Here is a 17,042-nt window from a genome sequence, read left to right on the forward strand (position 1 = left end):
ATCTCTGGCTGAACTACTGGTGCACCTCTGAACATCACCTTCCTCTGTGTTTCACTGTGTGATTTGAAAAGGCAAGCCACTTGGATAAATCCCAGTAATCTACTAAAGCCACTCACCAAATAGCATACAGCTATAACTCCTACGCATGCAGCAGCTCTGGGACAATCTTTGGAAATACACAACACGCTTGCTCTGCGAGGACGAAATGTGTGCGCCACAATTTCTATAATGAGATTAAAATCACCGGCTGATAATTCAACCCAGCACGCAGCACGGAGGGACTCAGAGTGGCAAAGATGAGTCAGTGGCGAGAGGCCTTTTTATTATCGATACCAATTAGCACTAGCCACAAACTGGGAGGGAGGCTGATCATTTGTAAACACATTCACAGTATCAATAAAATGGAGCTCCATTAGGGAAGCATAGATCTGATCTCCACAGTGGGAGAAGAAGATACCAGCTATAACTGGAAGACGAAAGAAAAAGGACCAGAGGAATTCTGGGAAATGGCAAAATAAAATGTCACTGATAAAAGTCATGGTGTACTTTAACAGGAGCAGTTACATGTTACAACACACTAGCATGTAAGGTGGGAATTATTCCAGTGGAAGTCCTGAGGCAATGGCAACAAAGGCCCTTTCGCTGTCATCTAAATAGGTCAGGGGAGTGCTTGCTCCACCGATGAGGTTCCACTTCCCCCACTCCTCCGTCTGCTTCCCCTTGCAGTCACACCGTGTACTACGCTACCAACAGTTGCTTCAGACAACCAGATTATGTTCTTCAGCTCATAAACCAAGACGACAGTCGTTGCCATGGAGAAAGTGGATGAGAGGGAAACTGACTTTGCCATGGTGCTGAAAAAAAGGAGCCTCAGACTATCACAACAACATGCAAAGCGTGGCTCCAACCTTTCACAGCTGGGTTAGACAAAAAAAACCTACCAAAAAATAACTGCAAAATTTTAATGAAAATATCAGCCGTGTTCAAAAATTGTGTGTTTTAAATAAGAAAAAGTCCGATTTATTTTAGAAAAGCTTATAGTATGAACGCAAATTTATCAGGAACACTCCAGATTTTATTTCAAAGTAAAACATTAAGAACAAAAATCTTACGTTTCAAGAGCAATAAATATCAGGCTATTCAAAAGTTAGTGTCTGCACTGCGCAACAAGAACTCAGTGTGAGAGAATAATATGCTTTGCACTTTCCTGTGATTCAAGGAAAAAATACTTTGTAGTGTAATTAGTATAATTAGCACCAATTAGTACATCATTTGCCATCGAGAAATATATTTACTGAGAACAGTGGTCAACCTGGTTAGTAATGTTGGATTGCTGTGAGCGTCTGTCAAAATGTAAACAAAACATCATCTTTGTAAGTGAGATTATTACATCTCCTGGCTCAGCAGGAGATTTAAAATATAAATCTACAATACAGTTTATACAATTGTTTATAAGGCAACATAGCCTTATCTTTCTGTCAGTGAGCCACAATGAGTCTACATATCCCTCAACTCTAGTTTCCCCAGCTTCACACTCTTTAGAGGACCAAATACAACAAACTAATGCTGCTGAAAACTACCGACTGATTTTACTGCCCATTTCTGTGTAGCTAAAGGATGTGGCAGTATTAAGCCAGAAAGCAGAAAGACTGTCTTCATAATTCTGACAGCTAAATCCTGACAGGGGCTTTATGCGCGGTACGGATGATGTGGTTTAAATAAGAAACATTTCAGTCCCACAAATGTTTTGCAAGACTGCTTCTTATTCCTCAACTTTGTCTCATTTACAAAGATTGAGCACCAACCCAGCAGCAGAACTCCTCTATCCCTCATTTTATATCTACATTCTCTGTATATCACTTTCTGCAACGGTTAAGGTTAGGCAATAGAAAGCTATGTACACTCCATATCTTAAGCGTAGTAGATTTATAGACTGAAACAAGCCACTTTTCACACAATTCCCTTCAAGGCTTGACTGGTGCGTCTGCTTTGCACATGTTCCCAGGGTCTAGGAAGGATGGCGGCTCAGAGGGTGGGGGTTTAACTTGCTGTGTTACTGATATAACTCTGAGTCAGATCAGAGCTCGTCACACGGCTGAAAAAAATGGGTTTGTAAAGGAGGGCTTGTTATAAAGAAAACTGAGCTCTGTGCTCAGTTTTCTTAATAACAGAAAACCCAACAGCTTTGGTTTTCTGTTTTAAAGCAAAACTATTCTGGTTTTGAATTTACTAAGTAGAAACAGTTTGTTTTTATTTGAAATTTGATATTTTACTTTTTGAAGTGATTACAGGTGGAAGTCTCCTACTGCTTTGCCCACCTATGAAGTAAAACTGTTTGCTGCTGCTGCTTCTTCTTTGCAAATTAACAGTAGTCCAGCCAGTTCACATGAAAAGTGTATAGAGTTGATATTTGTTAGGTCTTTCCAAAAAATTAAATTCTCATTTAATAGGTGCTTTTTTTAGATAATGGATTGACCAGACCTCATGTCTTAAACAGCAATGTTTAAGACATTAATTTATAAACTGACCCCGTCTTAAATGTCGGCACAGTTTTCTCCCTGACCTGTCTGCTGCGTTCTGTGGTTTGATTACTAATGTCCGCTAATAAAATCTCTGAAGCCTTCAAAGAACAGCTGTGTTCAGAAAGAGATTAGATTGCACACAGGTGGATTCCTGTTTAGTAGTTGCACTGGAATTTGTGTAGAGATGATATTAAAGGTCATAGTAAAGGCAGCTAATCCGCACAAGTTTTTTTTTTTTTATTAGAATTTTATTTGTAAAAAAAAAATGTTGGACACCGTGTCCCCCCTTTTCCTTTACCTTCACAATTATTCATTACTTTGTGTTGCTCCATGAAAAAAAACACACAAAAAACAACAGAATGAATTTAGGCTTGTAGAAACATAACAATTTTGAAAAAAAAAAAGAAGCATTGTTAAGATTTGGGTGAGATCTCTGTAGGTGAGATCTCACCAAAAGCTCCTGGATGAAGAAACTGAGTGATGACAGCTTAGCTGTAAAGGAGGACCTCATGTGATACTAATGTTTTGTGTGAAAGATAATTAGTTTTCATTTCCGCTGTGTTCAAATGAGGCGGTTCAGGTCAGCAAATGTTTTCTTACCAATATAGTACAAAGTTTTTACATTAGCATGTTTTAGGTTAAAATAAATGTTATTCTATGAGCAAACGGCATAAACATGCATTGTTAAAGGTGGGAATGGCTTTCACATGCAATCACTGTCTATACCTGCTTACCCTTCGAGAGGGTAGCAGTAAGGGTGTGCTTGGTGGGGGGAGGAGGGGATGTGAAGGAAGGCGGGGGAAGGTTTGGGTCTGGTGATCATTGTGTGAGGGGCGGGGTGCACAAGAAACAGACTGTCAGTTCCAAACAGGGGCAACAGAGAAACAAACAGAACAACCAACCGAGCACAGAAACACACCGACTAACCTGCCAGTAGAAGAGAACCCATGCATGCACAACATGCCAAACTTCATGAACAAAATTCATCGACAGACAGCAGCACTCATTCAGACTTTAAAAAGGTTCGAATCGTCACTATGCAACATAAAAATTACTAAGCAATTTCATACATTCTTTACTGTGTACCGGGACTTGCTGTAAACTGTGAGTGGGTCTGATTTCTGGGATGGTAGCAACACCACAGACCAGGATTCTGGGCATGGAGCCAGTGAAACCTCACGGACAGAGTGAAAGATTGATCATCCGCCTTCGAGAGTTTGTGCTTGGCCAAAAAACAATGACCACTATATGATGACTCTATGAGACAGGGATACTTCCAGGCTGGCTCCACACTCCCTGCCTCACACCTCAGTGCTCATCGTAGCATGGTAAATCCCACACATCTTTTTTTATATAAAGGTCCAAACTCTGGCCTCCGGTGCATCTCAAAATAACATCCGTTCCACTATTGACTGAAAATCAAGGCTGCCATGAACAGCTTGAACCCCAGAGCGTTTTTGGATCTCTGCAAGTCATTCGGGACACAGAGAGAAAATTTTAGTCCAACAAACCTGTCACAGTCCCTATATGCAGCACAAGAATCCTAAAAAAAACAACAAAAAAAAGGCACATCGGTGCCATCCAGACCAACCTATTATCTCTATACAAAGAGGCCTAGCTCAGCATAAACGAGGCATAATTTCCTGCTGAACAGCTTGCCTCCTCCTGGGGTCAGAAATAAAAGGGTGAAAGATGTCTGCAACATGTCCTCCAAATGCTGCGTAACATGCTGCAGCTAGGACGATGCAAAAACAGAGCCGGAGCAAAAACAAAATAGCCGCTGAAATGTTATAAATTTTTACGACATTCCAGTCGTGTTTAATTACAGAGGAACCCAAGTGCATTTAGAAAAGATTTTGTGGGTTTCACTTAAAAGAGCGTAACACGAAATGGCAATAACTAAAAAAGATTATGATGAAAAGGGCATAATTATTACTCAGAAACAATGGTCCAGATGTGAAAAATAAATGTTCAGAATCTAGCATCAGATTATGTGGAGGGGAAAAACCAAAGACATCTGGATTACTTTAGAAAATGGGTTTTCAAAAATCTTGACAACTTATAATTCCGTTCACATATTTTCTTTATACCAATCAGATGGAGCCTAAAGACACTGACAGTGTTTGATTCTGATTTGCACAGATAGTAAGGCACACGTAAGGGGACAGAGCAGAATAGACCGAATAGGTTTTATTTATCACAAATTAATTTGCAATCTTAGTGCTAAATCTAAACATATTAGGAGACCAAAATTAGAAAACAAAGATTTTATTGAAAATACTACTTATTAAAAATGTCAGCGTTGTGCCTTTTGCCAATAATCCTGACTTGATAAAGAGGACAAACACGTAATGCTAATTTGGATGTCATCACTGGGAACATTTTGTTTAAGAGAACCATTACTGCAGTAAAACTGGGTCGGTCTCTCCTTTGTTCCGTGGAAAAGAACTGCATGTGATTTCCTTCATCTGCATTAGATTAAAGTAAGGACTCCAGTGGAGAGGTGAAAGCCAGGCTTCTTCTGCTAAACACAACCTGTTTTCACCACTTCACACAACCGATAACTCTTAGGTTGCCTTAAAGCTGATTTGAGCCAGCAGACTCCGAGGCTGGCCGGCTGTTTTGACACAAGTACTTCAAAAAACAATCTTCTCGGTCAGAGCATCAGAAATATGGTGATATTGTGTGCGCACACATGAAAGGCTACTCGTGTTTTATTTTACCATCCACAGCAATCTGTTTTCATTATTCAGAGGAGGAAAGTGTTGTGGTTTGTGCAGGAATTGAGGTTACAGATGAGAAGGTTTTCTTTAAACGGGCAATGAAGCATTTGAATTTTATTTCTGCATTTCTTTGGACTGAAGATGTGAAGAGCGTGGTAAACACAAGGGAAATTGACAAGAAGCAAGCCAACATCAGTTGGAATAATAGAAAGTACCACTGAAATGGAAAACATTTTAAAATATTTTCTTTTTTTTACTTTGCTCAACATAAAAATATGAACAAAACAAAATATTGATCCCGATGTCTCTCAAAGTCACTTTGTAACTATTCTGACAGTAATTTTAGGACGACTAACATATTGAAAGACTCATTTGCCCACAGGTTTTTAGCTTTCTGACTGATGTCTTGAAATGCCGTTTCAATATTCCTAAAATATGTTCGGTCTTCATCATGCCATGCAATCGCGAAGTGCAGCAGTTCATCCAGCATCAAAACAGTCCCCTAATATGATGCAGCTGCCACGAGGAGCGATAGAGAGAGTTTTACGTTGAAAGCTTCCCCTTACTTCCTCTAAATCTAACGACGGTCATTATGGCTAAAAGATTAAATTTCATTCATTCAACAAACGTGTCTGAGGACATGTCTACTGAAATTAAGTTCTTCCGGTTACCCCACAGTGAATTTGTAAACTGTAATCGGTTCTTAATGCTGCTTTTGAATAAAGCTTTCTTCATGTGCGAGCAGTCTCTCAGTCCAGATAGGTTCCACACTTGTTCCCCTGCTGATCTCAAGAACTGGAGTTCAACTGTGTAAAGTCTAAAGATTTTAAAATGCAGATAAGCCTAAAAATTAGATAATAATGCAAGTGGGAAAGCTAGTAAAAGTAATAAGGCCATCCTCGAGTACGTCTCCATCTAAATATATTCCAACAGCTTGACAAACTGATGGCTTCCTCTGCGTGTTCACAACACTGCACTGGGGGTGGTGAAGTCAGAGGAAGGTACAAAGAGCAATGAAGAGTAAGAAAGTAGGGTGACAAGCTAAGTGGCGACGTGCGTCACAGAATGACAGACACTGATGCAAACTCGGACTGACGGAGAAAGCAAAGCCAGGTCGAGCTCTTGGGAGGTATTTAAAAGCCTTGCTGGTGACAAAGAGCGCCACGGTCATAATTCATTTCGTCTGGAAAGAGTGGTTTATAGGACAGAATCTCGTTGACATAGAGGACAGCAACCCTCCTCCTATAACACAGAAACACTGCCCCATGTCCTGGGCTGCTGTACACAGAGCAAGCTGCTGACTGTGCACTTTGGGGGCTGCAGAACTTCTCAACAAAAGCCCTGTTGTCTCAGTCGCTCTTGCTCCCTCTGCCTAGTATCACCCGCCTCTGTCTCACTGGCAAAACGTTTTAGCGTGCAAAGAAATATAGCTACTCGCTGGGATAAAGAGTCTTGGTGAGTCGTGGTAATAGCTTGGAAGAACAAAAGCCTATGAGACCTAAAAAGCACTTGGGAGGGGGGAAAGGACGATCAGAAGTACCAAAAATGAGAAAACAAGTCAAGAAAGCAAAAGAAGCAGACAAGAAGACCAATATAAACAAGGGCATAATTAATTAAATAAATGAGATGTTGGTTTCAAAGTTTGTAACCAGATCCCTGGAATCACCTTTTCCAACCGTCTTCCTATGAATATATGATGCTGCAACCATCATGTTAGAGTGAGGAGAGTGTGTTCAGAGTGATATGCAGTGTCACTCTGATATCATGTTTAGCATGACAATAAAAAAAAAAAATTTAATTATTTTGACCAAAGGTTTGCCGTTTTCTCTGTTGTTGTGTCCTTGGACAAGACTCTTCACTCACCTTGCCTGCTGGCAGTGGTCAGAAGGGCCAATGGTGCAATATAGCTGCCTTGTTTCTATCAGTCTGCCATAGGGCAGCTGCAGCTACAACCACCATCAGCATTTGAGTGTGTGCATGAATGGAAATAACAGATTTCATGCAAAGTGTCTTTGAGTGTCCTCAAAATCGCTACACAAGTCTGATGTCATATTACTTGCAAACCATACATCCTCTGACTCTCTTTCACAATTTTATTCATGCCAACAGTCTTCCATAAGGCTACAATAAGAGTCCACAACTAATGGGTGTCTTGTCAACAGATTCCCCCCACCTGAGCATTATATCTCTGCAGCTCCTTCTGAGTTATGAATAGAGCCTAATTGGTGGTGTTTACATTTGTAAAAATGCATTTAGATAAATCTGAGAACATAGAGACTGCTTTCTCTTGTTGAAAAGCAGGGTCAATACAATTCATTCATGGTCAATATTTAGCAGACATCTTTCGCAACAGGAAAGCTGCAGGGTTTAGGTGCACAAATCGAAAAACTGTGTCGAAATAACCCTCTACAGAAAACATGAAGCAGTTTGCCATCTTTGCCACTAATTATTTACAGCTTGAGGGCGCTAATCATTGCGTATTAACGTGTGCACCTGCACCATTTTCCTTTGGCAGAACGACACGTCTTTGGATGATTTTGTACATGCGTGTCTTTGGAGGCTTAGCTGGCGCAGGCGGCAAAGTGGAGAACAAGAGCAGGCAGGCAGCATGAGACGAGGACATGCTGAGAGCAGGTTGCTATCAGCAAGACACATCACATTCAGAATACCTCTCCTCTTCTCTCACACCCTGCCTTGTTCACAGACACACCACCGCTCTGAGGATTTCATCCCCGATGATCCCTTTCCACCAGCTTCTCTGCCTGAAGGTACACCACTTGTCTTCAGGCTCTTATAAGACAATGTTAAAACATTAATTAGATCACCCTCATCATTCTCTCAATGATGACAACAACAACAACAAAAATCTAATTAATGAAGACCGTAACTGTGAAAAGAGTAAGCCAGAAACGCAGCAGCTAATACAGATGACTGCAAATGAATTAAAAAGCGTGTCTCGCAGAGAAAGTTTAATCCCAGAGTGAGGAGAGCTGGGCTATAATCCTCTGTTGAATAACCACAGACTGACAAGTCAGACCCACTATAGTTGTGCTCGCTTTCTCCAAATACAACACGTCACCTCCAAGGCCTGGTGCTTCAGAATAAAAAGGTGTGTGTTAAGGGGAAGCCCAAATCCACACTGCTGAGTGTTATTCTCCAGCAGCTACACTCAATACAAGGAAGTAATAAAGCTTAAGGAAGCATTAGTGATCCTGTCAGCAAAGCGGCAAGAAACCAACTCAGCACAAGTTGCAAAGGTCTACTTTCAACCAATATACTAAGGCCAACCTTGCACCACTGAACAATAGATGTAGTCCTCCCGGGATAAGGCTGCTGTGTTATGATTCGAAGCACTGCCTGCAAGGTTGCTTTATTCATGTGAAACACTGCATGTGTCTTCATCTCCTCCAAACTTCTGGATCTTCTGGCTCATCCTGAATTCAAGCCTCCGGGCCACGATGCCAGTTGCGAGAGAGCCACTGACTGGCTTTTAGTCACTTGATTTCCCTTTGTCTCTGTGAAACAGCAACCAAAACCAGTGAAGTGAAGGCAGTAGCTGCGAGGAGAGGAAACAAATCAAATGGCCACACTGACTCTCCGTCCTTCACATAATACGCTCATTGACAGACTGGACAAGTGGGGTGGGTCAATGCTGATCTGGTTCAGATCCAACAATGCCAGACCAGGACTACTTTGTGTAATTCAGCACTTAAAAATCTGCTCAATACAAAGATCACATCTGGGGTCCATCAGGGTTCAATTTCCAGGCCATTCAGATTATAGAGTACGGTAACTTTCTCCTTTGCATCAGGGGTGTAATGGTACTGGTAATCAGTGTATAAAGTAGAGGCCTTTTAGTTCAGCATGCACATGAACCAAAAAAAATACAAAAAATACAGTGATGTTTTAAACCAGACCACATGCAGAATTGAGAATTGCCAGATCAGTACTGGAAACTTTTTGGAATGCCAGAAGGCTGCACTGGAGAAGGCCTTCAGCACCATGGCAATAGTAGCTTAAATCTACCGTAACAGGCCAGATCCCAGTTGCAGGCTGTGCAAAAAGGCTCCAGAAACAATCAAGCATCTCACAGCTGGGTATAAGATATGATATCTCATCAATGGCTGGTATAGTATATAGAAACATCTACAAACTAGAGATCCCTGGGTCACAGCAGCAGTTATCCTCCGAGGTGGTGGAAAATAACCAAAAAAGATCCGGTGGGACCTCAAGATGGAAAAGGAAAAAAGGTAAAACCAGACTTTGTGATTATTGTCATTATTTATCAATGTGGTCATTCCAAATGATGGAAACATCTGGAAAAAGTAACACGGGGAACTGGAGAAACTGTATTCCTCCAGTTTCTGAAGAAAGAAGCCTCTAGGCCCCTTTCTGGGGAGCCGAAGAGGCTCTTTCTGGGGGGAAGGGCTAGAAAGAGCCTGGCTGGTGACGGCAGCTGTAGTGCAGGTCATTGGAGCCCTCGGTGCAGTTACACCCACACTGGAAAAACGGCTGCAACAGATACCTGGAGAAACATCTGACATCTCAGTCTAGAACAGTACAGTTCAAGAAACACTGCAGAAATCCCTCAAGCTCCTGGGCCTCTGGTAGAAAACTGGAGCTTGTGATGAAGAGTTCTCCTCCCACCCATGAAACAGAGGCAAGAGAGAGAGATGATGAGCTAGAGATTTTGTTTTTCTTGACTGAACACCGACTTAAAAAAAAAACTACACTTTCCTAAATTCCTAAAAATGAGGAATTTACACACCAAACAAGAAGTTTGTTATGGTATTGAATCAGACCCAGATATCAGATCAAAGCAAAATTACCACACGTTTTCTGGTTTCAGTAGTTTAGATCTTTAGATTATTGTAATGGTCTCCTTAAAGCTCTCAGTACAAGAAGAAAAGGTGTATGTCAGACATCCAAAATAACCAAAGTCAACACCATGAAAATTAATCCTTTCACACCTAATTAGAGCAATGGCTTAAGGCTTGCAAATTCTACATTTAAAAGGTGTTACGGTTATTGACCTAAATGGTCTTGGACTGCAGAACTTTTAGAGTTGCCTGTCAGGTCTGAACCATCTAAATCTTTTAGATCACCAGAGAATCATTCACTCACAGAACCAATCAGCTCAACGAGGAGAGCCTGATTTTAGCTTCTAGGCTTGTCAGCTCTAGAACCATGAGAAAACCTGCTGGCTCCTTCTGACTGAGGCTAAAAACATTACAAATTATAGAAGCTTTCCCATTAAAGGGCACATATTGATCTATCAGTTAATTTTTATCATATCTAAGCAATATTTGTGCTTAAATTTGAACTTTGCCGTTTATTTCTCAATGCTACTTTTTCTGTTATATCGAATCCATTTCTTTTTTCTTTTTTTTTTCCTTAAACCTACTTGTGGACCTTGTATATTTATGGTCCCATAAATATACAAGTAATGTATATTTACATTACTTGTAAATATACATTTACAAGTATACAAACCCCCCTTTCCAATAAGACAATTAAAAAAAAATGAATGCACCATCATCACAGTTGGTCAGCAGTTTGGTCTGCAACAAATGCATGGGTAGGCTTGCATGCACACAGTCATGTGCAGGTTGATATGGACTTAACATGTCAGCAGCACATCCGTTGCCATGGAAACAACCCAGACTACATAATGTACAAACTATAAGGCCACCTCATGACAAACGAGCGTTTGTGGTGGATTATAGCAAAATCGTTTGCATCTAAACAAAGCTCCAATGGGAGTGATGATCTCGACTTCGGGATGTTTCTGTTTTGGCGATTTGCTGAAGTCCTGACTTTCTGCTCTGTGCTGCTGCACGCTACTGATTTTAAAAGTCAGTCAATGTGATAGCAACACTGCCACACGAATATGTGCACTAATATTTCCATGCTTCCAAAAAAAAAATCAAAAGATTTTTTGTAGTTTTGAGCCGATAGTAAAATCAAGCTTCACGTCTTGCACGTTTTCTTGCAGCAGACCACCCAGATTGCACTCATTGCGAGGTCTATGCCGCGACAGGGATCGCTCATTTCTGGATTCAATCAGCAGGCTTTTTAATGAGAAGTTGGGATCTGGGCTCTTACCAGTGGAGTGGTCCACAGGTCCACCGCCATTGTTGCTGAACAGGGCAATGTACAGGTCAGGGTATGCTTTCTCCAGGGCCACACACAGGTCGGGGAAATGGTCGCTCTCCTTGCTCATCAGCATCTTCAAAAGATGATCGACTTTCTCGGCGCTGGACGAGCAGTTCTGGTCCAGTTCGAACCTGTCCAGTTGACTCAAAGTACCCGAGACTATCAGCAGCTCGATCACTCGGTCCGCATCTGTTATGGACTCCAGTAAGTTCTGGTGGCACTGGTCTAGCAACTCTTTGTGCTTTGGCTCCATTGCTATCCGCCGTAGTTCCGTAGCTTTCCCAGCTAACCCCAGACGGCAAAGTGGATGTCAGGATCCTCACCGATCAAAAGTACCGAACGATTACCGAACTGAACTTACCGCTGCTCGCAGAAGTTCGTCGGAACCAGCACGGCATGAGGTTGCACGGGAAATCGATTTTTATAGCATATTGAAAAAGGCACAAGAAGCCATATTTGTTGCCCAAGGCTGTTGACTGCACTAAACAGCGATACATGTTTCCATCTTCCTAACGTGGAGCAGTTCCGCTCGTTTTTTGCTTCCCCCTCACGTACTCGTCAACTGAACACATTTTCCTCTCCTTCTGGGTCATTTCAGGCTCCTTTCGCCAACTCAACTGCTGGGAAAACTCACTTAACTCCGCCGCTGATCCTCAGTTACACTGTACCCTCCGCCATGTCTGAGCAACTCAGCAGCTGCTGCCCACTGTCAATCAACGGTCCGTATATTTACCATAAAAGGTAAAGAGGGCGGCGTGCCACAGAAAAGACGCCCATTTCTTCAATGGGCGTGCACGTTATTCTGTAGTGTAGGTCTAAAATCCCAGATGGATGAACCGAGAACGGAGAGAATATTATCCAGGAAAATGTTCACCGATATGATTAAGTTGAAAACGTTCTGCAACGTGAGTTCGTTACATCCAAGACGAGTAATCCTCAAAGTAAGTTAATCTATCATAATTTAACAAAAATAAATAAACATTTAACTGACAGGGTACAACAATAACTTCTCCAAGCACCACCATTTCGCCGTGTATTTTAAAATTGTGGGAGAGCAGACATTGAACTTTTTCTGTTTGAAATGTTCCTTTGTGCCTTTTTTGGCACATGTAGTAGAAGGACCTTATGTGTCACTTTGTGACAAATTCTTAAACTATTCAAAGTTTCATAGAAAACACAAGTATTTGTACAACTAAACGGTCACATTACGTCCGTTTAAATTAGAAAACACCTGTAAGTATGCAAAAAAAAATATTTTACGTAAAATGTATCAGTCTGTAACCCAGCCACTATTAGAAAAGAGCACAAACAGAATAAAGTCAAACATCTTGATTAGGCATGAATCCATGGGAAATTTCTATTGTATGGTAAGCTTGAATAAAAATACCAGAGAAAAACACTATACTAGAGAAAAACAAATGGGTTGCATAGTGGCTCTATTGGTAGTTCTGTTGCATTGCAGCATGAAGGTCCTGGGCCCAAATCCCCGCTGGCTAGTTTTCTGCATGGAGTTTGCTTGTTCTCCTTGTCCATGTGTGGGTTCTTTCCAAGTATTCCTCCCAATTGAATCATGAGTTATCCTGAACATAATGAAGCACTGACCTTTTTTTGTGTGTTTCAATGAGAAATCATGAATTATTTATTTGTTTTTTGCCAAATTTTGATGGTAGCTGTGGCATGATCAATGATCTTGCAAATTTGCAATCTAGCCCAGACATGTTATTTGAAGAAACACCGGAAGAAAAGGTCACATTTGAGAGTGTGAAATCTATTTGCAGTCAGTTGCCCGGTCACATTTCAATCCTAGAAAAATAGGGCTCTGTTTCCCTGAGGAGCTGCATCCTGCTCTAGCTGGGACGTGAATGCAGTTTAATTAAACTCGAGAGTCTCTGCTTTAGGTCTGTAGATTTATCACTTAAGAAAGCCTGCATTTTGTTTACTGTGTTAAAATAAGGCTAACATATTTGTGCATTTGTCCGGGCGGTTTCAGTCGTAGTTAGTGGCACAAATTAGTGAAACGATAAAAAACTAAATCAACGGAACTGCATCAAATCAGCTGTCTGACCACGTTAAATATTTTATTTAGTGAAACATGTCATTGCAATGATAAAATAGGAGGATTTACTTATTCCTTGCATAACGCCGCTGCTGTAGCCACAGGCTTATGCACCTTCTGAGCTGCAGCCAATTTCATAGAGTGCTCTGTCTCCATGAAGGGATAAAATATAAGAAGGCGGCACATTGTTTATTAACAACCAAGCCATATATGGGGGATGACAAATGAAATGTGTATTTGAGGAGGATTTGTGCAACACTGTGTAATGACAATGGATGCGCCCTGCTTCCCAAACTGCAGCTGAACAGAGATTGTTGGCACAGGGGCAGGCGACTGCAGGCATACCTCTCAAACCGTGACCTTATTCATGCATGCAGTGAATCTCATTGTGACATCTGCAACTCGCTCCTCTCCTCCCCTCCCCGTCTCTTTGCCCTGATGGCTACATCGCTTGTGCAACCATGTGCCTTCCATTTGGATGAAAAATTAATTACATTTCATTCATATCAAAGGGAAGCGAGTCCCCTCCGCTGACTCACATCGGACAATTGTGTCTGTATCCCTTTTCTGAGGACGCTCATGTGAATGGAGGGCAGCCTGATGGTTTCTATCTCGATGGTATGAATGTGTTTATTATTTAGGCGACTGAAGTGTTGTTTCAAACTGTCTGACTATTCACTGAAATATTGTTTCAAAGATTTGTTTGTGAGTACGTCTAGAACAGTTGAGATAATAGCCTTATCTTTTATTGAAGAGACTGTCAGCAAGTATATCCATCACTTATCCCGGCCCAAAGGCCTCAAAGAAGAAAAAAAAAAATCCCTGCATTTTATAGATTTTTTTTTTTCATCGCAAGCTCGAGTAGAGATTCAGCTAAAGCTGTCAGAGCTAAGGGTGGCAAAACAATTACTGCAGTGTTCGCTCAGTTTTCACACTCCTTTACTCACTGCATCACAGGAATGTATCTGTTTTATTCAAATCCTGCCAGAAAGCAGAGCATGATGGAGCTTCCAATATGTTGAGTGTTCACAACAAATAACAAAAAAAGCAAGCTGTGAACAAAGGCGATGAGCTTATTTATGCCACTTGATTCAAGCTAGTGGAATATTTTACAGCGATGCACTGCACTCACGGACGTCGCGGGAGAATGTAGAATGCAACAGAGAATACAGTAAAATTTCACAAAAACATGTTTCAGTACATTTAATCAAAGTAAAAAAGTAAAGTAAAAATGACAAATGCTCTTTTAATTTTAAAATCAAGGAATGCGTTTCAAATGATATTAGGTTATGTCACTTAGCAGAATCTAACAAGATCGTTGTCTTCAACAACTGGCATTAAAAATATTATGTAGACGAAACATTGATGATGACAACCTGAAACAGATAAAAAGCACTTAAATAAGTGCAACTCTTACAACTCTTTCAATGTGATTTTTATTCTGGACTCTTAAGCTTAACCAGGGAATATAATATAAAATAATAATGCTGAAGCTGCTTTTACCTGGTTGTATAACTGTGAACAACTTTAAAAACTACTTTACAGAAGCACATCCTGATTCAGTTTCTGGTTCTAATCTTCTTTGGTGGGACTGTATCAGCATGCCACATCTTGACTTGGCAATGTTTGCTCACTCTACCATTCAATTCTCCAAAACTGTCAGATTATGAGGACATTTTTATTTCCCACCATACTTTTCAAGTGATCCCTACCATTTTCTGTCAGATTCTGGTTCTGGACTCTGGCTGAACCATTGCACAACCTTAATTTTCCACTCAGAAAGTAGTTTCAGGTTGTTGGAAACATTCCTCTGAGATTTTGGAACCATTCTCCCCTAACCACATAACTGTTGCTCATTGGATCGTTTTTTCATTAGTGTGAATGCTGTAGGCATTTTCACTCTTGAATTACTCCACTTTTTTCCATACACTTTTCTTAACCACTTATGCATACTTTGTGCTACTCAACCATTCAACTTTACCATGTTCTGCTAATTCAGGACGTTACGGTTATGTCTTTTGGTATCGGTATCTTCTATGATTTATGAAATATTTAGCTTTTTGTGATCATTTTCATTTTCTATTGAAATGAGTTTAAAATCCCATAATTTCTGAAAAATTCTGCTAAAAGCCTTGCACAAAAATTGTCATTGTTATTAAAATTATGTAATTATGTTGGGTAGTTAAGTGTTTTAACAGAGCGTTCTAATTTTTCTTTTGAGGTTAGAGTGTGGAGAAAGTGTTAGTCTCTGATAAACAGCTATCAGGTCACAGTTGTGGGTAACTCACCAACATTCTCCATTTTGCAACAAACTGTTGGCACGTTGTCAAGTCTGTCTGAAACAATGCCTTTTAATAGTTACTTGGTATATGCCACTGATGTGAGATTACAAGTTAAACATATAGGCTGCTACAGTGTGCATCCGAAAGCTTGTGCCTTTGAATAAGCAACAATGACAAGGCTGCCTTTCTTCAATTAATTACTAAGACTCTTTCTCACCTATTTGATAAACTAAATTCCACTATACAAATGGGATTTCAACAGTAACACACTGTTATTATAGGTCGACACACTGTTTTAGCTATCAACTAATTTTAGCTTTTACATGGGTTTTGTCACACTCAACTTGCACCTACAGTAAGGTGACCAATTTACTGTAGGTTCATCATTAGTAGCATGTAGGCTACTAATCATAGTCTAAATGCAATGATTAATATTTCAACTAGCTTTAGCTTTTTAGCTAAAGCTAGCTGAAATGCTCTGCTGTGATCTTACAGTATAGGCTTGAAAGCAGTATTTTGCAGATATTTCTAATAGTCTTTGGGTGGGATTTTTGCCTTAACTGAAAGCTTTCACTCTTCTTCAATAATTTTTCAATATGCATTTTGTCAATTTCTTACATTTCTGAAAGTTTTCTGCAATTGAATTCACATTCTTCTCCAGTTCCCACAAAATGTTTACAGCATTCACTGCATTTTCACAGGAAATGCATTTTTTTTTCCTAGTTTCAAATACTAGAAAAACTTAAGTCCGAAGAAACCCTTCTGGCAAAACAGCGATGCAATCTTTCTCGAAACACTCTTAGTAGCCTTCTAATTTTGAAATCCACTTCTAACACCAAGGACTTTTTTTTTTCAAATTTATTTTCCTGACGTGCTCTAAAACTGCTCTTCCATGTTGGCTTTGTTTAATGTGCCAAAGCCGTTTTACAGCTGCCATCAGTTCCACAAACCCCCACCCACCAACCCCACCTCACATTATTGACTGCAGTGCAGAGTCTTCCTCTACACTACTGTAGCCAGCCAAGCGCAGCGGCCAGTCTTTGCAGCCAGGTGTGTTGAACAGCATTTTAAGTGAAGTCAACAAGGATTTTTTTTTTTTTTAAAGTCAAACAGTTCACTGAACAGCCACACAAGTTGGCTTCAAGATAAGAAAGATGGACAAAATATTTATTTGTATGCATTGTGCAAAATGTGAAGAATTTAACAACAAAATAGCCCACTAGTTCCTGGCACTGATGCAATCTAATACCAAGCACTTTTGTGTACAGGCATTTTGTTGCCTGAACACATTTTAACCTTTGTC

The 17,042-nt window shown here is 40.4% G+C and overlaps 1 protein-coding gene across 4 annotated transcripts in view; it reads right to left on the bottom strand.

Moving 5' to 3' along the window:
* Positions 1–12,103, bottom strand: part of dlg5a (discs, large homolog 5a (Drosophila)) — a 42,476-nt gene extending 30,373 nt beyond the window's left edge. For all 4 annotated transcript variants that reach the window (XM_088013055.1, XM_088013054.1, XM_088013053.1 and 1 more), the window contains exons 1-2: positions 11,763–12,103; positions 11,351–11,686 (exon numbers count right to left, since the gene is read on the bottom strand). In XM_088013055.1, the coding sequence (XP_087869181.1) occupies positions 11,351–11,686; positions 11,763–11,898 (472 nt within the window). In that variant the 5' untranslated portion in view covers positions 11,899–12,103. The remainder of the gene's footprint in view (positions 1–11,350; positions 11,687–11,762) is intronic.
* Between the last annotated feature and the right edge of the window lie 4,939 nt (positions 12,104–17,042).

This window comes from Poecilia mexicana, unplaced genomic scaffold (genome assembly GCF_051168715.1).
Source record: "Poecilia mexicana isolate PSO_F unplaced genomic scaffold, ASM5116871v1 scaffold_15, whole genome shotgun sequence".
Lineage (NCBI taxonomy): Eukaryota > Metazoa > Chordata > Actinopteri > Cyprinodontiformes > Poeciliidae > Poecilia > Poecilia mexicana.